Source organism: Falco naumanni, chromosome 2, assembly GCF_017639655.2.
Source record: "Falco naumanni isolate bFalNau1 chromosome 2, bFalNau1.pat, whole genome shotgun sequence".
NCBI classification, from domain to species: domain Eukaryota; kingdom Metazoa; phylum Chordata; class Aves; order Falconiformes; family Falconidae; genus Falco; species Falco naumanni.
This window is the reverse complement of record NC_054055.1, coordinates 63652141-63675015: the sequence shown is the minus strand read 5'-3', so window position 1 is coordinate 63675015 and position 22875 is coordinate 63652141. Positions and strand designations below refer to the sequence as shown.

The window sequence follows — 22875 nt, the reverse complement described above, 5'->3', positions numbered from 1 at the left end:
TAAAAAGTCAAATCGTGGCTTGACAACTTGTTTACCTAAGACACTTCACAGAATAATGCGTGATTCAGCCAGATCCAGCATACATCCATGTGGTTGGGGAAAGGGCCAGACCACAGGTGGGAGGACAGACAGTCTTTGCTAATGATCTAGTTCTCACAGCCACGGTATAAGCCAGCACTGGGATTTATTTATTTCTTCTCAAAATGAAAATCCTGAAGGTACAGAGAACAGCGAAACTGGAAGAAAAGCATTCCCTTATACACCCATCTCTTTTGTTCAGATACTGTCAAATAGTTAAGCTCACGTGGTGTTTTCCTTTTAAAAACTATATATTTAGAACACAAAGCCATGAAACTTTTAATACCATTCTGGAAAACTGACTTGTACAGAGTTTAATCACATTTATTATTTAAACAAGCGAATGGCAAAACTTATTTTAAGTTCCTCAGAGCATTTCAGATATTAGCAGGCTTTATAGAGATAAGAATAACAGGATTACTAGGGAAGTCAATACTATAGAACAGAATTAAAAACTACAATGAATATGGCTATTACTATCACTTTAGAACTATGCTACAATCTATTACTCTTTCTTAGTAAGTTAATTAAATTCTTTGTTCCACACACAAAGGATCTGCAGTATAATAAAGTTATTAACGAAAATAAGTCAACCTTTTAGAAGGAATAGAAAAGGATCACTGGCAAAAAGGCAAATGTAACCCACTTATTCAACAATTATACTATTGTTTTGTAAACAATACAAATTTTTAAAAGGCGTATCACTTCATGTTGTACACAGGTCTTCTGTAAAATATTGGCGAAAGTATTTCTCTGGACATCTAAATTAGTTTTTAAAAGCAAAGTTTTGCTTATATTCTGCAATAGGGATGTAACGACAGCAACTAAAATATTACAAGTGCTCTTGCAGGAGTAACAAGTAAGGTTTACAAGCTTTAAAAATTTCTCATGCCAGCAGCTGTTGTTTTCTTTTATTGTGGTTTAATACGGTTTCAGAATTCCCTTGGCTTTAAGACCAATGACTTTTTAAAGCGCAAAACATATCTGATTCTTCTTACCTTATACTGAAAGACAGGCTGATTTGTTAGAAGTTTTGTTTGTTTCACATATTAAAAATTAAGCAATAAGGCACAACGTGGAGGAGGGATTATCTGATGGTAACCCCAGCTTCCTGAAATTGCTTTATTGCAAATATAAATATATTTTAGATTGTTCATTGGATATTAAGGGCATTAGCATGCTCATAGAGTTTAATCTTTCCCTTTAGAATTTTAAATTCATAAGGCTTTTTTTTTTTGTCTAAGCTATTTTTTAATGTGCAAGAGAGGACTTCATATACTCAAGGAATACTGTAATTGGCTTTTGCGTACTCCACCGGGGAGATTAATTTACAAGCATTGTACAGTTCTGCTAAAACTACTTTTCAACATTTTAAAATGTCAATAGTATATTTTCCCAGCCCTGTAAACACATTTTGATACAGAATATAAACTTTAATGGTAGTTTTAAGACACCTCTGGGGGTATGGTTATTTAAGCAATAAGACACAGTAGGGTGTGAATTATGGTATAATAATTTCCTACCAACTGCATTGTTAGGCACGAGGCCAAAGGCCAGGGGACCAATGAGCACACTAGGTGTGAATTATGACATCATAAGTCACACTCTGGAGTGTCTTACCGCCATTACAGAAATATTTAAAACATTTTTTTAACACAAATTCTTTATTCCTATGGTACTATATTTTAATGGAATATCCTGAAAAATCTTCCCCAGTAAAAAGTTAGCCATTACATAACTTGGAATTAATAACAAAATCGAAAAAAAGTTCTCATATCTTCTGCTGTTTAGTTTGTTGGATTGCACTGTGGTAACATGCTTGAAGGAAGAGCCCCAGAAAATATATGTCTTAACCAAGTTTGCAAAAAAATAGAACAAAGGCCTTCTACACAGCAGGGAATAATCTGCTTTCTCATTGTCTGGTGAATCAGATTGCCTGAATCAGGCTTGCACTGGCTTCTCCTTTGTAACTGCATTGATGAAGCTGCTAGTAAATCTACATACCTTTTTTCCACACTTGGTTCATACTGCCGTAACAGGGCACAATACAGACTTTGAAAGAGTAGCAAAAAGGTTTGTTAGACCCCATTTGAGCTCCTGCAGCTAAGGCTGATCACGGCTGTAACACAACTTTTAGTAAAGATTGCAAATCGTATAATGTGCATTTGTACTATTTCCCATTGTGAACTGCATTTTAATTACATTTTAATATATTTTAAACTTGACAAATGTATTCTCTCCCCTCTGGATACTCCTGCATTACAAGTGCAGCAATGACAACAGTGTCATCTGGAGATACACAAGCTCACCTCACAAATAACTAGCTTGGTGACTGGTAGCAAGCTCACTGCCGCAGCAGAGATCTTGGCATGATCTAAACTGGCTTCTTAGTCAGTTTTTACAGCTTGCCCTAAACCCTCAGGCTGCTGTGGATTGATTGCGATCAGTCACCAAGCCAGCTAGTGGGCATTAGAGTTAGCAATATGACAGAGCTTAGGAGAGGGCTATTTGCCAGACCCGTCTGAGGAGCAATAAGCCTGAGGGCATGTCTGCATGTCTCAGTGCAGTAAGGTGTTCAGGATTGCTAAACTAGCTGGGTAGATGGGTAGATGTTGTTATGGCTCTGTGTAGTGATGCTGTGCCGTGTAGGCATAATAATTTGCATCCTGGAAGCAATGTAGTTGCAAGGTCAGACTAATCAGCATCCTTGCATCCAGCTCTGGAGCCATCTCGTTTCACTCTCACACAGGGATTTCTCTGTATCCTTGGTTACCTGAGCGAAAAGACAAGAAACCTCAATTCTTCCAGGCAAAGCCTTGCTCTGACATAATTGTTTAGTGGGTGAGAATTGTTTTCTGCATAACCTCACAGTGGTTAGCTGCTCCTCCTGGGTCAAGTAATGCTCTATGGCCACTTACATCAGCTGAAGGTAAGATTCAGAGCCTAGAGTGCCTGCTTCTCCATGAAACAGGAATGGGTAATCTCACAGAGAGGACTTCTGTGAAGTTAACTGGTAAAATCCTGAGCTAACCTGGTGTCTTCCTTTCCTTGCCCACTTGAAATGTTTATTTTAATGTCTAGCAAGAGAAGGTGCTTAATTCTGTCTACAGCTTGATGAGACTCGTGGGAACGATTTGAATTTTGCTGCTTCCCTGTAAAAACAAACAAGCATGTGACTGTTTTTTACCATTCATCCTGCTTGAAGCTTCTATCATACACGATGGGAAAAGGTACGTCTCTAAGCAGGTTTTTCTTTGGTTTTGTTTCTTTTTTTTTTTTTTTTTTCCTTTCTCAACAACTTCCAACCAAGGGTGAGCTTGGTTTTTTAAACCTAGCTTACATTTGAAAATATTAGTCCTACATCCCCTTGCAAAACTACAAGTACTTTTTCCTGGATCCCAATAGGAATGGGGCAAACAGCCAAGAAAAGTTTTTCTCAGTGGCTCTGCGTACTCCAAAAACTTAAAATAAGCGGCTCCTTACAAAATACCTGTGTATATATATAAATTACACTTTTTAGTGGCAAAGCTGTATTTCAAAGACTGCTGAGCAGTAGCTAACAAGTTGCCAGCAGTATGTTTTTCATAAATTAACATTACTCAGAACTCATGTTTGCCAGCTAGAATGCTCCAATTTCTGAAACCATTTTGTTACATGAAAGTTGAGGTATAAATGCATCACTGTACGACCGTAAGGACATAATCCTTTGATATACCCATCTCCATAAAGCCTTCTGGCTTGTAACAGTAAATCACAGCCCTATTTTCATAACTCATTACCATTATGTATCTTTCCACTGACACCTGACCTTAAGCATAATCAGGTATGAATTTCAAATCATACCTAATCTAAATGAGTGCCTCATTATTTTACATAACCCAGAATGAAAATAAGATTTGAGATGTAACTGCAGAATTCACAGTTTACACATTCAGAAACACAAGTCCACTGAAAAGAAGTCATGCTCTCCAATTTGTGACTGTGAACAACATCAAATCACACCTGTATATAGGAGCTTTGCAAGAATTTCAGGATTGGATTTTAGAAAGGATATTGCCAGTTCTGAAGAAAGAACACAGTGTTGAAACTGTTTGGTATGTTGTTAAAGATAAAATATGAAAGAAAAATGTGAGTACTGAATTTATTACCTGTATTTTGAAGAAAGAACAACAGCACCAATTGCATAAAGTTATAAAACACCAGTAATAAACATGTAAATAATCTTCGGGTTTGCAACACCAATAGAACACAGACATCTACAAAGAAATATATATATGTTTACATGTAATATAATAAAACCATTCATTAGGGAACAAGAAACATCATATTTTTGTACTATATAAAACAGCTGTACAGTGTGCACACAGACTCTCCTGATCTCTCTAAAATGCCTGTCAGCCACTTCTCGCCATCATCATTTGCTTAACATAGTTTCTTCATTGTCCATAGGAGAACTCCAAGTGACTGTCTCATACTTTTAAACTACTTATAGTGCAGTTTGTCTCCATATATATACACACACACATATATATACTTACAGATGCACATGTATGTATATGTGTATATATATATATAAAAAGAACAAATGCACACATGTACACACACACACGACAGATCTAAACAGCTCCTCCATCCTGTGCTCTTGAGCGAGTGCCTGTAAAAAATCCCTGCATGCTTTATGAAGGGAAGAAAACTTGCTGATTGTGCAGATTGAAGTCATTAGACGGTTTCATTCCTAACAGTCTGCAAACACACACATCTGAATCACATGGTGGTATCCCATATGCCTGAAGACAGTCTGTTGCAGGAGGTATCGTCGACCTTCTTCAGCAGCGTTGGCTTCTTACACGGGGGTGGAGGTGGGGCTGTGATTCTTTGCTCTGTGTTGTGCAAGATTTGCTGCCAGTCTTCTCTCTCTTCACACAGCTTTCTCCTCCAATCTAGAAGCTCTTGCAGAGCCACACTCTCATTCTCTGAAAGTCTAAGCTGGTGAATAACCTGTTAGTGAGAAGGAAATAATAAAAAAAATGGATGAAGTAAATTCTCCTGGCAGTGTAAAACTGCAACATCCATGTTGAAACTTCACACAGGATCCTCTGCCCCTTTTGTCATGGATGTAAACCTGTGGGCAGGGCAGATTCAGGTCCTGTTTTCCTATCTCCATTGTAAGGAGCTCAGTGACATTCATAATGATGTGTAAACAATAATGACTTTCAGCAAAAGAACTTTCCCTTGACCTCATGAGAGGTGTTCTACACTGCCAAGCGCCATGATAGGAGTGAACCAGCTTCTGCTCTCCATCCATAATTTGCAAAGGGCACCACGGAGCATTATAAGCTTACCCACACATTCTAGTAGGATGATGAACAGAAATCCTGCAACTGCTACAGCGTGCCCTGGCTTAGCCATGTTAGATGGTGAGTGGCTGTGAACGCTGCCATTCTAACATTTACAATTAAGGAAATAAATAGATGTGTGGGTAAGCACTCAAGTCCTACCCTTGCTGAGGGAAAGCTGCTGTCATATGTACTACAGCTGAAAGAAAACAGATCAAAGAACCCTGTTAATAATTTGAAATTCCAAAAAGGTTAAACTGTGTGCTTAGCTCACTGACCCCTCTATGCATTTACCATTCTTTACACTGAAAATAAAGAAAATGAATTATTCAGAATTGCCTTATTTCAGTCTCATGTCTAAAAGTCATAGAAGCGAAGTTTATGAAACAGATGCTAAAAACGAAACAAATGGAAAAAACTCCCCTATATCAACAAAAGGTATATGAACACAGTCCTCTGAAAAACACAAAATGCACTGCCTATAGTTATAAGTAGTCCGTGTTTCGAGCACCTTGGTCTTAAAACTGTTGTCATATAATATTTTTATACTCACAAAATACTCCTTTATACAGAGCAAATAGCAGCTGCAGAGGTAGGAGGGTTTTGCCCCTAAATGTAAATACCCAAACAGTCAGAACCAGAAATCACAGCCAGAACCAGGTAGTCACAGATAGGTGTTATCGTTAGAACCAGGGGCTGGCCCTTGCCTTGCCCCAGAGAATACATTAACAACTTAAAATGTAGTTTCAGTTGGCCTGAAACTATTTCTAGATCTATCTTGAAGTAGCCAAACAGTTCGGTAATAGATCCATTAACCACTTAGAAGAAACTGTTCCCTCCCATTTTATTTTTCTGTTCCTATGATTGTCTACTTTTTTCAAGTCAGTTTGAAGACCCTGTGACAAGTCCACGAAGCTATGAAGCCCATCTTACCAACCTTTAAGACCTACTTAGCACCTACGCAGCACAGCAGCACCTAGAGGAGGTACTGAGAGCTATTCACTTGCGGGTGTTCTGTAGCAGAGGACTATCTAAGGGATATGAACCAAACCCAACACAACAGCTAATGGCCCATGGCCCTTACCCTGGTACCTTCCTTCTTAAGAACTCCACCAGGGGCACCTATAAGAGGTACCTATCACATTCTGAAAATGCTCATACCTCACACAACGGGCTCATGTGAGAAGTATGGCTATTCTTGTCAATGTTGCATTTATAAACCTTATCTTAATGAGGGATGGCTGCATATTAGTTACCATGAAAAAGGAATTGATGTGCAGTGCCCTTAAATGCTCATGAGACACTACGCATGTGGTCGGTTCCAGTTGCAAGGAGGGCTGAGCAACATGAAGGGCATTTTTGTCACTGATGAGCCATGAGGGTCCCTGGGGTAGAAGACTGCTATTGCCTGTGGCTCCTGATGTTCCTTCGTGGAACAGCAGGTACCTGGCCACGGAAGCTGACACGGGTTCTACATTGCTGCTTCAAATGTGTCCTGTGCAAGTCAAACCTTTCACACGTGCTGTCAGGGAAGGAATGGGCCCTTACATGGAGGTGCCTGAAGATCAATGGGGAATCTGCTTAACTTCTGGTTGGTTGAAATTTCAAAGAGAAATGCATTAACCATATCTTAATAACATTTATTAATGCATGTCTTAATAAAAGGTATTATAATGTTGAGTACAACTGTAAATTCTGCATTTTTAAGAAAAAAGAAGAAAAATGGAAAGTGTTTGAAAGACTACATTAAAGTGTATTTTGGTGCCATCCCAATTGCATAACACTATGAAATCAAAAACCTCTTTGCTTTTATGTTTACACAAAATGTAACAGGGCATCTCAGTGACTCAAAGGAAAATTAAATTTTCCACAGATATGGTTAGAGGGATATCAGAGATTTCTTGTGTACCAAAACACATTAGCTTTTCTTTTTCCTTTCTTTTTTTTTTTTTTTTCCTCCCCAGTGTGAGTAGGAAAGATTAGATGACAAATAAAAACTTTGTAATTAGAAACAATTTATCAAGAAAGACAGGAGAGGTAGTTTTATTTTATAGAACAGATGTATAGTTTGGGACTTACTCTGGCCAATTTCTATAGATTTCCATGGCTTTAAATTGCGGGCATAACCCAGTTTACAAAACAGGCAGACTAGAATCCAATCTTCCCAATTTAGAAACTTTATTTGCATCTAAATTTTAGGCATTTCATGAAGCTGTATTAGGCGTGCTTCTCAGAGAGGTGTTAGAACATACAAAAAGCAAGCTATGTTATATTGCTGTCGCAAGAGTTTCATACGAGTTTCAGAGTTCAATAATGAAAGACGTGCCTGAATACTGGTAGATAAGTATACTTATAAGAAAACAGATATTTTGAAACCCTGTGTTGTTGGATGTGCTCAAATGACAAAAGTTTGATAGCATGACTAATGAAGTATGGAGGAATTTTCGATTTTGAAAGATGGACAAAGTATTTGAATAGAGACAGTGCCACTGCTATTCTAAGAAACATAAAGGCACACAGGTGCAGGGTGAAAAGCGAATACATTTTGCCTGGGCAATTGACAAATGCATCCTATTTATAGCTTATAGGCACTGAAGAAGCTTTATTATCCTGACCCTGCTTATGTAAGCTGTAAATTAATGTTGGGTCAGCAGTTTCACTATAGAGCTCATTTTCCAGTATACAGTGGACAAATGTTGGTGCAGTCCACAAATCAGTGTACATATTTGACTGTATTTTTTTAAAAAGGATGGAAAAAGTTATAAAATCTTTACTTATTATGAGATTGATCTGGTAAGTAAGCCAGGAAAAGTTTATATTTGAACTTTGATGAAGGACGTGATAGAAATGCAGTGGAAATGAAATGGAGGAAAACACACAAGAAATGTCAGAGCTTTAAACGAATCAATGAATGTAATTAGATCTATTGGGATAACATGCTATCTTTTCTGTTTTCCATTCATGATTAGACCTGTGACAAGCTAAAGATTTGTTATACGTATAATAATTTTACATGAAGCAGAATGTAAAACAGCAAGCTATGTTTCTTCATTACAGCTCCATATCCCAAACACGTATTTTGTGAAGACTACTGATCTCTTCAATGAACAATGAAAAAACAACTTCACCCATTAAAAGGTAGAGATGATACCAACTGTAAACCAGGATTTTCCTACTCAAAGTCAATGGTCACTCAGACATGGGCAACATAGCATTTGGGCTAGACCCACAAAAACATATAGCATTTGAATACATAGCATTTAACAGCCCTGCCATCTGGTGGAAACACCATCCCTGTGTTTGGTATCTGGAGTCCTTACTGAACAAAGAAGAAAAGCTGAAGTATCAAAGACAGTGACGCACAAGAGAAGAATATGTGGAATTACCAAAGCTATTCACTGGAAACTGCAATGTCGTTTTAGCACACAAGAGCTCGTGGAGACAGAGCGCTTTGGTTGTATGCTGGCAACCATGAAAATGTCAGAGCACAATTTTGCCTACTGAGTTATATGCATTTAAGTATTGCAGTCATTGGAGAATGAGCCAAGATCCTGAATCGCCTTGTGGATTTAGGCTTCTGAATTCTGCCTAAATTTCACTCGCGGCCTAAAGCAGACATACTGGATTTCAACTTTGTCTTAGAATCAAGATGAAATGCTGCAAGGTAAGTCAATAATTAATTTTAATTATAGTCTTATTTCTTAGGCTAGTTAAAAACTCCAGCAAGTTTTTAACTCTGGAAAGTTGAAGGTTTCACGTTAACAGGTCCATTTAAAATTAACATTAGTTTGAGTTATTTAGACATTTGAATCTAGAATCTCAGGAAATTCATTCTGCATTAAAAAATCAAATGCTGTAACTTTACAGAGGATATTTTGTAACATACAGAAGTAACAAAGAGCTTATATTGTCTATTTGTGTATCAAATGCAACAGTCTTATCATCAAGCTATTGCCAAAGGACTCATTAAACTGTCTGCCAGAGATTTATTAATTTTCATTAGTAGATTCTTTTGAGTGTTTCACCTCACTTTGCTCTCTCCCTGACCAAATGTAGAGTTTAATTTTAAAAAAATGTGTATTGTACTCTAGTAGTTTGGGGTTTTTTTTGGTTATTTGCAGTTACTTGGTATTTCTATAATTGGTAGTTCTACTACTACTGACAAGAAATTGGAACAAAGTGTGCCCTTAGTAAATTTGCAGAGGACACCAAGTTGGTGGGGAGTGTTGATCTGCTGGAGGGCAGGCAGGCTCTGCAGAGGGGTCTGGACAGGCTGGATCGATGGGCCAAGGCCACCTGCATGAGGTTCAACAAGGCTCAGTGCTGGGTCCTGCACTTGGGTCACACCAGCCCCACGCAGCGCTACAGGCTGGGGGAAGAGCAGCTGGAAAGCTGCCTGGTGGGAAAGGGCCTGGGGGTGCTGGTTAACACCACCTGGGCACACTGCTGAAGATGAGCCAGCAGTGTGCCCAGGTGGCCAAGAAGGCCAACAGCATCCTGGCTTGTGTCAGAAGCAGTGTGGCCAGCAGGGCCAGGGCAGTGACTGTCCCCCTGCACTCAGCTCTGGTGAGGCCGCACCTCGAATCCTGTGTTCAGGTTTGGGCCCCTCACTGCAAGAGGGACACTGAGGTGCTGGAGCGTGTCCAGAGAAGGACAACGGAGCTGGTGAAGGGTCTGGAGAAGCATTATGAGAGGTGGCTGAGGGAACGGGGGTTGTTTAGCCTGGAGAAGAGAAGACTCAGGGGGACTTAATTGCTCTCTACAACTATTTGAAAGAAGGTTGCAGACAGATGGGGGTCAGTCTCTTCTCCCAGATAACAAGCAACAAGAAGAAATGGCCTCAAGTTGTGCTGTGGTAGGTTTAGATTGGATATTAGGAACAATTTCTTCACTGAAAGGATGGTCAAGCATTGGAACAGGCTGCCTGGGGAGGTGGTGGCATCACCATCACTGGAAGCATTTAAAACATGCATAAATGTGGTGCTTAGGAAGATGCTTTAGTGGTGGGTTAACAGTTGGATTTGATGATCTTAAAAGTCTTTCCCAGCCTAAATGATTCTATTATTCCATTTAATTACATTCTTGGATGTTAGAACATACAATATTTTTTTTTTTTTTTTCACAAAATGTAGTTCTGCATGCTTTATTACAGTTCTGTTTTTAGTTCCTTCTGTAAGTTTTAGTAAAATCCCTGAATATAGACTTATAAGCACAACATAAAGCAGACTTTTAAATCACAAAACAGTTTAAGGACATGTACAGTATATTAGCATGTGTTCCTGAGACATTTGCATGAGGTAGCTAGTCCATATTTTCCCTTTAGAGAAATATTGCAATTATTTTCTTTAATAATTTGTCAATGTTGGTGCCTTAAAGTAACTGTCAGTAGATGTTCACAATTAATTATTACAGCATTATGTTTCTCTTCTATTATTGCTCTAAATTGTTAGTAAAGTTGAGGTACCGTCATGGAATCCATGGGGAGATTGAGTCTAGAAAAGCAATGATTTAGAAAAGCCTTTCTAAAATTTGATCAGGATCTAAAATTAATTATGTAACATATGTAAAATGTTGACAATAAATTATCATAATTATCTTAGAAATGGAACTGCCTTGACAAACCCCACGCTTTTAATTTTTTCCAATTTGTAGGCTGCCTAAAACTGTAAGCAGAACAACTTTCAGCCAATAGGTGAGTCACAGTTATCTTTATTAAAGCCCTCAAAAGAAGTTCACAAACCCCAGCGGGTCTCCTGCAGATCATCAGTTTTAAAGACAGAAGTGATCAGGATGTTCTTACCTATCATTTCAAAATAAAAGATGCAATTTAATTCATTAATTCTGGAATTATGGCATGCATCTCCCTCACAGAAATGTTTATAACTCCTAATGGCTTCATCTTTCTCTGTTTTCTTTTTGCATCTGATAAGCCCCTACACTGACTGCTTCCAAACATGCATGTCACATCTTTTTTCCAAACTACAGGACAGTCACATTGCAACCTCTCAAAAACTCCTGACCCTTCAGGTTCAAACACATACTTAGGTTTTATCTGCATTACAAAAAAAGCATAAATTAGGAAAGGCTTGCTTTTCCACCAATTCTTGAATTAAGAAAAAAAAGAAAAAAAATCTGTCAGCCTACATGTTATTTAACAACACAATACTCATTTAAAGATAAAAGGGGAAAGATACAGTAAACCAAGGGTGTGTTGAGAAGCCTAGGCAAGCATTCAACATAAATCAAATCAATATGTAAATTTGTGTTTGATTGGGAAATCTGCATTGCCCATGTAAGACCCCAGCAGGGAGTAGAGAGCAGCTATGATAAATGAGTTTACATGCTTCTAAATTCCAATTAAAAATCGTCAAATACAAATGTACCACTGGGATCTAAGCTGATTCATGTGATTGTCTTGTGAATGCTGGGACAGGCATTTTTTTTCCGAATGCAGACCCACTGGATGTAGTCACTTGATATGTGATATGCAACAATAAAGTGATTTTAGTTAATAGTTCTTTTAAACTGCTGATGATTTTTCTTTGTGTTGGAGCAACTTTACAATCTTCCAAAACAAAGCTCTCCAAATAGATGGCAAATGGGTTTATGGGAAAGGAGAAAATGGCAAAGATGACAACTGTTTTGTCTGGTGCAAATCTGGAATTGCTCTGGTGGAGATATGCCAGCTTAAATAGAGTTAAACATGATGATCCATAACTGATACATATATTATGTTTGCTTTTTTCTAAACAAGAAAATCTTTTTTCTCTCTCAGTGAAAATTTCTTATTACATCAAAAGAATAAACTACTTTTAGAACAGGTGTCATATAGATGAAATCAAAAGAAGTTATAAATTTGCTGAAATTTAAAACTTGGGGGAATCTGAAAAGTAACTGTATTTAATACAAAACTGAAAAGGGATTACAATTCTGAACAAAATAAGATCACCACAAGAGTCAGGAAGAAATGCTTTCCCTTCTGACAAGCATTTTTCAGCTATCTAGATTTTTTGAAGGCCAGATTTAATTTTCCTCCAAATATCAGTCATGGGGTGATGCTGGAAGGAGGATATTCTGGTGTCAGAGACCATGCAGGTACAGGCATCTTTGATTGCCCAGTCCAGCCCTCTCCTAGCACACGATATTTGGAAAACTCTCAAGCTTCATTCTAAAAATATTGCTTGTCTGCCTTCGTTTGGCTTTCTGAAAGGATTTTCTAGAAAAATCCATGAAAGAAAAGTCCACTAAGGATTACTAGCTACAAAATAACTCTGCCTCCAGAAGGCCTTTCCCCACAGATAACTGGAAACAGAGAGATCACTCTGGCAAAAAAGGCACCCCACATCTCTCTGTTTTCCCTAGGCATCAGCATCTTCTCATTTTTGTCAGAAAGTGAAGAGATTCATGGGCTACAAATACCTTTGGTGTGCCTGAGACAGAAGATTTTATGTTCTTCATCTGACTACAATTCTATTTCTGGTATAAGTTGTCTGATTTTCTTCCATGCTCTTTGGGTTTTCTCTGTTTGTTTGTTTGTTTTCTGGGGGGAGCGTGTGGTGTGTGCTTAGGTTTAGGTGATTTTTTTTTTTTTTTCAGGAATATATTTTAGTTGCAAAAGCAGGGCTTGGTCTTCTGTATGTGTGTACCTTTCTCTCAGTGAAGGCTGGGACCACAATATTCTCAATTAATTAGCTTAATTGCCTTCCATACAGCTTGGAGGTATTTCAGCAATTAAATAAAGATACTATTTTGCAAAGATATAAAATCAGTACACAAATCCTATGTGTAGCTGTAATGTGTGACCTGGCCGACAGTATTAGAACAAGGTAGGTGATGTTCAGTAATACTTGACAGCATACGTCAGGCACTCCGATTACCTGAGCTGGGAATACAGTTGGACAAGCCTATACATTCAAAACAGGGGTGTATTTCATTTGCTTATTTGGATCTTGTGGGTTTCTATTATTAATCTATTTATTATTATTTATTTTGGCTGAGCTTCTTTCAACTCTAGACTTCTGATACCAACCACACCTTCCCAGAATGACTGAAAGATCAATGAATATTAAAATATACAGGTGATTTTGGTTTTGTGGTTTTTTTTTTTTTGTTGTTGTTGTTGTTGTTTTGGTTTGGTTTGTCTGGTTGTTTTTTTTTCTCTAAGGTAATACTTCTCTTTCCAGATAAACTGGAATGATCTTTTAAACCTTCAGACCATCCTCCTAATTCACCTCTGATGTTTGAGAAAAATATCATGTGCAGGACAGCAATTGTTCCTTTCTCAAGATGAGTTCTGAAAACAAACCATTATCATAGAGGTCTTCAGAACAGCTGACCTAACAATGGTGATACCACTTTGTACATAATCTAACAAGAAATATTTGAAAAACTGAATCATGTTGCTACTTGACCGATGACTGCTGCTTTGGTATTAATGGAGATACTTTACTTGACCAGTTAGAGACTAGGATTGCCACAATGCTTTTGAAGCAATTACAAAAACAAACATCGACTCATATTTGCTAATGTTATGTATCATCCCTTCTTGTATAAAACCACTACACTTATGGTCAAACAACATCAGAGGCAAACACCACTTAATTTATGGTTTGTTAGCAGTCTAAATCTCTGCTGATCTACACGTATGTGGCAGTGTGTGACAGCAATAAAATGAAGGGCAGAAAGACCAAATTATTCTCTCTCACACCAGGCACTTATGACTAAGTCAGACATGAAGTCACTCTCCACAGGTGCCAGCAGTGGGCTAGTGGACCATGCTCCATTGAATTAAAATTTGAAGCAGCAGCCCAAGGGGAATAACGACACACTTCAGCCAAACACCTGAGCTTAGGGAGAGCACAGGACTGCTCAGGAAGTTTTGTTCCCTTCTCCTCAACAATCACAGCCTTCTACCAGGAGAAAATGTGATGAGGATGAAGCAGTGGAGACAAAAAAGGAGCATCAAATGTGCAGGGAACTGACTGTGGCACCTACTTGTTGAAAGAGGAGAACCTGTGTTTTCCCTTTTGGAGGTCAGTCAGATCTAGGGCATGCTGAGGAGAGGGGCATCAGCCCTCCAAAAGCCCTTGATACAGAAACACAGGATATTGTACCTGTTGATGAATTTATACTATGCATTACCTCATACCATTTAATCTATAAGTCACATGTTTTTGACTGTAAGTCTTCTAAAAATAAAGCCACACTCTGTTATAAGACTTGATTTTTGTCTGTATGTGACATTACAAAGAGAACTCTTTGACATTACTGTCAAAACAATAAACAAACACAATTCAGGGGGATATACTGATTCAGATCAATGATAAATATGTAACATTCTATGTTGTCTCTTGGATGTTATGTGTTTACAAAGGCATTAGTGATTTTTTTATTACACCAGACTTGTTTGGTTGCTACATTTTACTTCAAAGATGATCAAAGATTTCTTCCAGCTAATAGGCAAGCACAACAGACATTAATGACTAATGTTAGAGCCCAGTGTTTAGAACTGTGACAATGGGTGAGGGATAGCAACACACTGCATTCTTGACTATACATTTTTTAAACTTCTGAACAGTCAAGAAAAGAAGTGATTGGCAACAAATATTAAATCAAGTAGGAACAAAGGCGGCCCTTGAAACTATAATGAATATGCAGCTCTTTCTGAGGGAAGAGACTGCTGAAAGCAATGAGATTTCATGAAATAAGAGCTATGGCTTAAACTATAATGAAACAATAAATACATTCTTCACAAATATGGAAAGACATTTCCCTTTTTTCATTGTCAGATGTTGGCTCCTATATTAATGCAATCTCCCAGCCTGCACTATGGGGTTTAAACAAAATAGAAGAGATAAGACTGAAGATTTTTTAATATAACAATATGCAGAAAAATAACCATCACTTTTAATCTTACTTTTTTCAGCACATGACAGATAAAACATGTTTCAGAAGTGGGTAACCAAAATCTTATGCCAGAGTGTATTGTACATCTGATATTACTTAACCTACTAGGATGGCAAACTGCTTATTTGTGTCTTCTTCTGGGAGTATTTCCATAGGGTGTTGAATGCATGTGACATCATCTGATTACAAATAAGCCAACATTCAACCATTAGAAAGCTAAACTGCACAAAGAAGCTCTGCAACTTTTGATGAAAATCTACCTTTCTTTTTGGATGGCTGAATCTTCAGGAGACTATGGTTGCAAACTAACTTGCATAGAAAGCAACCCTATAAATGTAGGTGGATTATTACAGTTGTTTTTATTTTTGTTCCATAAAATATCACATTGATATGTGCATGAAGATGAATATCATATCTGGAACATCACATAGACTTTCTACTTTTTTACTCCTTAGTCCCTCTCACATTATACTCCACCACCCTCTGCTCTGTACTTGGTTCTTTCCCCCTGTTTTTCTTACTTTCCTTTTAGTTGTTTTTCTCACTTCTCTGTTTTCTTTTTTCTTCTCTCTGGCTTTTCCTTCTTTCCTCTGTTCTAAAACCCCTATTCCATTTTATTATTTACTTTGTCTCTCAGTCATTTTACTCTTCTCTTCTCTTCTCTTCTCTTCTCTTCTCTTCTCTTCTCTTCTCTTCTCTTCTCTTCTCTTCTCTTCTCTTCTCTTCTCTTCTCTTCTCTTCTCTTCTCTTCTCTTCTCTTCTCTTCTCTTCTCTTCTCTTCTCTTCTCTTCTCTTCTTCTCTTCTCTTCCTCCCCTCCCCCCCCACCTTACTTCTCTGAATCATCTTTTATATGGTGCCTGTTTTACTGCCCACCCCCAATTATTATCACTCTCATCTTTAATCTGTCCCTCATTTCCCATCTGTTCAGTTCTCCAGGTTGTCCATCTCATCCTGTTACAGACAGACCATGTTGCTTCTTGCTGCCCACATAAGAAACAAGGAGTCTTTCAGCTGGCTTGCTTTTCTTGATTCCACTGTATCTTTCTCACACCACATCCCACTTGGTAGTGAATGTTAAGAACAACTTTAAAATATTTTTTACAAAAAAAAACCCCAAAAAACCAAACCACAAAACCCCCAACCAACAAACCCCAGTCCTGGATCTATGAAAAAGAAGACGACAGGGTCACTTAGCTTTTGTGTGAGGTGCCAAAGATACAGTCTTGCTTTTGTTGACTCTGTTTTATCTTGCTGCTGTTTCTGATATTCCAAAGAACTTAAATGTTTTGTCAGTCTTTATGCTCTATTTTTCAAACATACACACTCATAGGAGACATCGAGAACAGAGGAAGCAATAAACAGTCTGGAGAAGAGAACCCATCAAACTGGCTGAAGAACTGAGAAATGCTTCGTGTAAAACCCAAAGAGCACAGAAGTAATTTTTTATACAGCTTTTTTATTTTAGAGGAGGTTTGGTGTTTTAGACCCTGCTAATCAATTTCAACATCTGTGAAGTCTCCAGTGCACTTTGGAATCACTTCGTGGAGTGTGATGGAATAGAAATGACTCTTAGTCATAACAAAATTTTATACCTAAGCAAGATTTTGGCACAGACAACGAGAAGAAACGTCTCTTCCATTTTGGTGGGTTCTTTGCCTCTGGAAGGAAATTATGGGATAAGAATTCAAGACTACAGATCGAAGCACACTTGGAACGTCGGAACTGTTTAAACAAATCACTGAAGTAATTTGAAACAATAAGCATCTAAATACGTTTTAAATCAGTAATTTTAAATCAAGTTTGGAAAAGGAAGTTTTATGCTGTTCAGGGAGCAAGAGGCACAGCTACCAAAAGGTTTTCTGTAGAAGCTAAGTTAATTGCAGTCCTTGCAGCTGATATATGTGGGCTTAGTTGCTAAGAGAAAAGTAGGTTTTCTTGTAAGGGTAGATTAGGATATTGTTTCTTGCAATACTATTTTCTATTTTATTTTTTGAAGAGTTCCTTGGCTAGAATGCTTTGATTTACAAGGAAAGGACAAAATGCATGGAAAGTGGTGTGCTGGATTGGTGAAAAAAATGCGCGTAGCTCTTCTCTAACAAATAGTTTCTTAAAGATTTACTATCTGAACAAATTAAAGTGCACGAAACTTCCTGATAACTGGTTTGACCCCCAAATTCATGGTTCCATTTTCACCTTCATTGAGGATGAAGATGATTTATGGTTTTACGTGGTACTTACTTACAACCTATAGATATAATCACTTGGACATTGTAGATTTCCAACTGTACAGCCACAGAACAATATGAAGGAAAAGGTACTAGTTTAAAAAAAAACAACTATACTTTGTTCATCTTTTAACATGCAAGGCTTTCGTTTCTTTTGATGTAAGTTCTTTCATTTTTGATGAGACAAAAATCAAACTTTACTTTTAATACACTTCTTTTTCTAGCAAAAGAAAGAAAAATTTTATTGATAACTTTCAAATGAGAAGTATTTTGTTAGCATTTTAACATTTTTTTTCTATTTTTGTCCTTTTTCATTCTGATAAGAATTGACCTTTAAGTAACCATTGCCCTAGAAAAGTAGCATTTATGGCCAACAGCCAACTTTTCTTTGTTTGTTTTCAGCATGATCAATTAAGTTGCTGAGTTCACATCTACATGATATTTTATATCTTGGTAATTGCTTCCAAAAGTGTTTGTTAAAAGATTGATCATTATGATGCATGTCGACAGATATTGAGCTGAAGAATTTGCTCTCTGAAGTGTGTAGGTTTGCAGTGTGCAGGAAGCATTAGGCAGTGATGCAGGTAATTATCACCTGATGTGACAACATGATGGGTACTGTAAGCCACAATGCCTAAACTTTAGTTGGATGTATATGAGCCTTGAGATCCTGTAACAAAAATGAAATTAACTAACTCCTGTCGCTTCAGTAAGGAACTCACAGGGAGGTACTAAAAAAAACCCCCATAAATATTAGAAGTCCCTGAAAGCTAATGAACCAGTTTTCTACAGCTGAAATGACAGAGCATCTACCAAGAGATCCAAGGACACAGTCTATGTTTCTCTCCCTAAAGCAATTAGTCAATTCGTACCTTCACAGATCTGTGAAACAATCTGTCCTATTTCATACATCTGTGCAAGTATTACTTTAAAGTGATAAGGTTACTGCAGTGAAGCCTGGCAAAGACTTTTACAACAGGGTTGTAGTCACCAGCAGCTAAGAAATGTCAACTGTAATTAAAACCAATCATTTTCAAATATATGCCATGATTTGGAAATGGTGAGGAATGTTTTTACAGTAAGAAATCTTAGCCCTGTGAGCACAGAGTTTTTTAAGATTCTTTTTTCTTTTTGTGGGAGGAAGATTTTTTCTTTTTCTTTTGGCAACACCATTTTGAAGATGTTTATTCATTAAGGCAATTGTATCAAAAATCACAGAACTGCAGGTTTCTTCTCTAAACTTGTCACAGTTCTTATAGAGCTTGCATTTAGGAATTGTCCCTGCATGTAATTCTGAGTACATGGCATGGAATCTATTTTAAAGATTTGTGAAACACTTTGGCAAAGTATCTTTTTACTGAAAAGTGACATTTAAAAGTACTGAATTGAATTATGTTCAGCTTTTGGCAAGTAGTTTTGGAAAAATCAAAAAATACAAGTTTGTAAATGGTTAAAGACTTGCTTCTAAAATAAAGCATTTATATGATGCAAACTAATTTCACATAAGGATACAGCTTCCATTTGCAAAGATAATAAGATTATAATGGCTCCCCTATACCCAGTTCATTTAACTGTGTATTGCACCACTGTAGCAATTTAAATGTGATCCTCCTTGATCCCAGGCAATCTTTTTAGCAACAAAGGTGTAAGGTGCTCCAAGGCAAAAGTGTCTTACTGTGTTTTTTATAACTGGAGCAGTGTCTGGGACTCAGATTTTTCATTCACTAGAGAGGGCTCTTTGTCCACTCATGCCTAGTAAGTATTTGGTTGATCATTAAAATAAGGAGACAACTGAAAACATTGCCTCCGGTCATCTTCATAATCACATATCCTCATGTAGTATACTGCATGTGTATATATATATATAGAGAGAGAGTGTATATATACTGTATATACAGTATACTGGAGATAGCAGAACTCTAAGGTTTACTGTAAGTAGACCTGTACTTCTTCACAATGTGGCTAAAGTACATTTTGGGAGTCTGAGAGGTATGGTGATGACAAAAATTTGTTATTGTGTGCAAGACAATATGCTTATGTGTGCCAGGGCAGCTCTGGCCAATCTCACTTATAGAGCTGAAGAGATTAGTGCAGTGCCAAGTGCTGTCTCGGCACAATTTTTCAACTCAGAATAGACACTGTAGTTATGCCTGTGCTTTGGATATTGGGATAGAAAATAAAAAAATGAAGATTTTTGTACTAGTTTGCTTACATATTTACTCAGATCAAACCTATTGTTTTTCAAAGCTATGTTAAAGCCAAATAGGATGTTGAAGGCTGAATCCCACTCCTGCTGGAGTCAATGGTCAAACATTCATTTGTTTGGTTTAGGCCAGTATTTTGTTGTAATGACATGTCAGCTGCTCCCTGCAGACAACAAGTAGCTTTTAAATGTGATAAAGTACTTTCCTTACCTTCTGATAAAACAGTCCAGAAACTCTCCCACTGGTTAATGGGAGGTTTCTGTTGAGGAGATTCCTCTCAACTCCAACATATTTTCTCTTCGTACAATATTTGGCATTACTGTAAAATTCTTACAGTTATCTCAAATAATAATAAAAAAAATTACTTGGAACTACACTTTTAGAAAAGTGAAGTGTTCCATATTGTATATAAAATGTTGAGGAAAAGAATGAAGAAAACATATTATGACCAATTTTATTCCTTTTTGTTCACTTAATGCATGCCAAACTTAATTCTGTGTTAAAGTGACATTAACTACACAGAAATTTAAAAGAACCAAAGTGCAAGATTCATACTCCATCTGAATCTATTGCTGTTTTAATTAATAGATATTTTGATTTTAATTTTTACTTATTGATATTTGTATAAGACCAGTGAAAATTGCTTTTAAAGTCTTCACTGCTTTTATATACAAAAGGATGATAAAATTATGCATTTATTCCTATGAGTTTCATTATTGTGCAACTCTTTCTGGTATGAATGAATATCTTGTTAGAGATAATGTCTTGGTCCTTTCAGGGTGAAGAAATATATTTCATGCCTGAAAATAGCGTCCCCACAACCAGCAACAGTAAGTTTCATAAACTGTGAACTCTGAGAACCTTTCAGGATGATTATCCTCCCAACAAAAGAAGTTAAAAAGTAGGTTCATTATTGTCCTTAGCTCAACACAAACCTGTAAAAGAAACCTGCATTTTTCAACGGCAATGCACAAATTTGAATCAAGATACCTTTCAACATGCAGCTACTATGATTTTTTTTCTCTTTTACTGGTTCTCATAGACTGTCAATGAAGTATTTACCTGGCTAGTGTGGCTTTCCCTATGTCTTTGAGTCGATGAGCCTGCCGTAGTGCTGGCTGACAGTCTTGAACATTCATTTTCCTCTGGTAAACCTAAAGCAGAACAACACTAATTTATAATCTGACACTTACGCATTGACTGATTTCAGCATGAGGTTCAAAAGACCTTGACATGTTTTACTAAACAAGAATGGGAAAAAAAAAATCACACATTTGCCTGGATATTTACTATTTCCATGCTTACTGAAACTGGAACAATTATGGTTTACGAAGTATGAATAGCATCATAGGTATGCATGCTGGTTTAAAGAAGAGGCAATTGTACTGAAAGAGCCTGCAAATAGCACATTACCTATGTACTGGCCAGGGATTCCTCCTGCAATGCGGAAATCCCTGGCTCCTCTTCCCCTGGCTCCTTTTCATCACAGAAGCAATACAAAGGGAATGGACAACAGGCCTGCGGTTTGCTCTCAAATTAATGTCTCTAGGTCACACAGGAAGTCGATAGTAGGTCCAGGACTTACAACTTCATCTCCTCAGTATAGAGTTTTGTTTGTAATTCTTGTACTTATTGTGCAATCTCCATGTGGGAATTAGCTGCCCAAAATTTAGCTGTGTAAAAACCAGTCATCCAGTGTAAAAGAGGCAGGTGGTCTCCCTCTGGAGTCAAGAGAAACACCTCTGCACAGTGATCCTAGAGCGAGGCTCACTGCCGGCGCTTCCCCATCACTTCTGCCGGAGTGGGAAGACCAGTCACATAGCACTACAGAGGATCTGAAAGGTGGGATGAGGGGAAGCAAAGGCAGAAGCAGAAACACAATGAGTCTATGATAGGTGTTATTGAGCCCCTCACAAACTAGAATCACAGACACTGTGGTAGGTCTGGTATCCAGCAATTTTGGTATTGCTTTGTACAGCACATATTCCAAATTTTCATGCTACTATGGCATCCACAAACAGCATATCGCTACCCCTTCTTTAGTCAACAGAACACAGCTATCCACCACAAGAAAAGGATTCATCCTGGTGAGAGACATGCAAGTTGAATTGTTTTCAGTTAGATCACCTGAGATTTGCTAACTAGAAATTGATAACATCTAATCTGAAGTATTTGATTTGTCTAGGCATCTACCTTTTGTGTGGCTAAAACTGGGTAAAGTGCTTCTGGGCCTAGATATGTAACTCTTAGATAAGGAAATATGAGGTGAGTCCCACTCATTGTATATTCTGCACAAAATACACAGAATCATAATGGAAACCATTGAAAATTCAGATGCAATGAATCATAAACTACTTATGGGATTATGTACTGCACTAGACATAGTTCTGTTTCGTGTTCATGTTCACTTGTTCAATCACAAAACTGGCATAGAAACAATGTGAAATATTCCTGTCTTACAACTTGCTATTTTCAGTACCAAAAATGCTTTTTATTTTTTTTTGATAATTCAGCATGAACGCTTACATAGTTACTGATATATGATTAACTCATGAAAATGTAAATTGTACAAATAATGCCATAAAATAACCTGATTTTGTGAGAGAAATCGAACATGAATTTTAAAGAGAAGGAATGATCCTTATTCCTTTTTGTCCTCTACCCTGCTTTTAGCATTCCTCTTATAATGGTGCAACTCCACAGCTTTGTAACTAGGGACAGCTGTTTTTTTTTTTTTGTTATTTGTTCTTTTGAATAAAGCCTGTGTAAAGTATTCATAAATATGGATTTTCTTCTGCAGCTTCAAATCATGTGGAATTCCTTTGGACACACACAAGCAGTGAAGAAGGTGGAACCCCTGCTTGCAGCTCAGGAGTAAGGTCAAATCTTGTCAGAATCCAGCATTTCAGTCCTTTCTTGCCTGGTGCAGAGAGTGAGGGATTCTGACCCTGTTCTCGCAGTGACTTGGACTATGTGCTGTTTTCGAGGTGGAGCTGTCACTTTTTGAAGCTGGTGCATGATATATTAGGTATGTACTGGGGTAAGGTCTGATGTTCAAGGTCTCCAGTTACTAGGCTTGTAAAATACAGGTAAGTTGCCACTATTCCTTTCTTACCGATATTAAA

At 37.5% G+C, this 22875-nt stretch overlaps 1 protein-coding gene across 2 annotated transcripts in view; it reads right to left on the bottom strand.

The window, feature by feature from the left end:
• Nucleotides 1-167: 167 nt before the first annotated feature.
• Nucleotides 168-22875, bottom strand: part of MYO16 (myosin XVI) — a 405668-nt gene continuing 382960 nt past the window's right edge. For both annotated transcript variants that reach the window (XM_040584517.1, XM_040584516.1), the window contains 2 exons: nt 20813-20904; nt 168-5076 (listed from right to left, as the gene is read on the bottom strand). In XM_040584517.1, coding sequence (XP_040440451.1) covers nt 4843-5076; nt 20813-20904 — 326 coding nt within the window. In that variant the 3' untranslated portion in view covers nt 168-4842. The remainder of the gene's footprint in view (nt 5077-20812; nt 20905-22875) is intronic.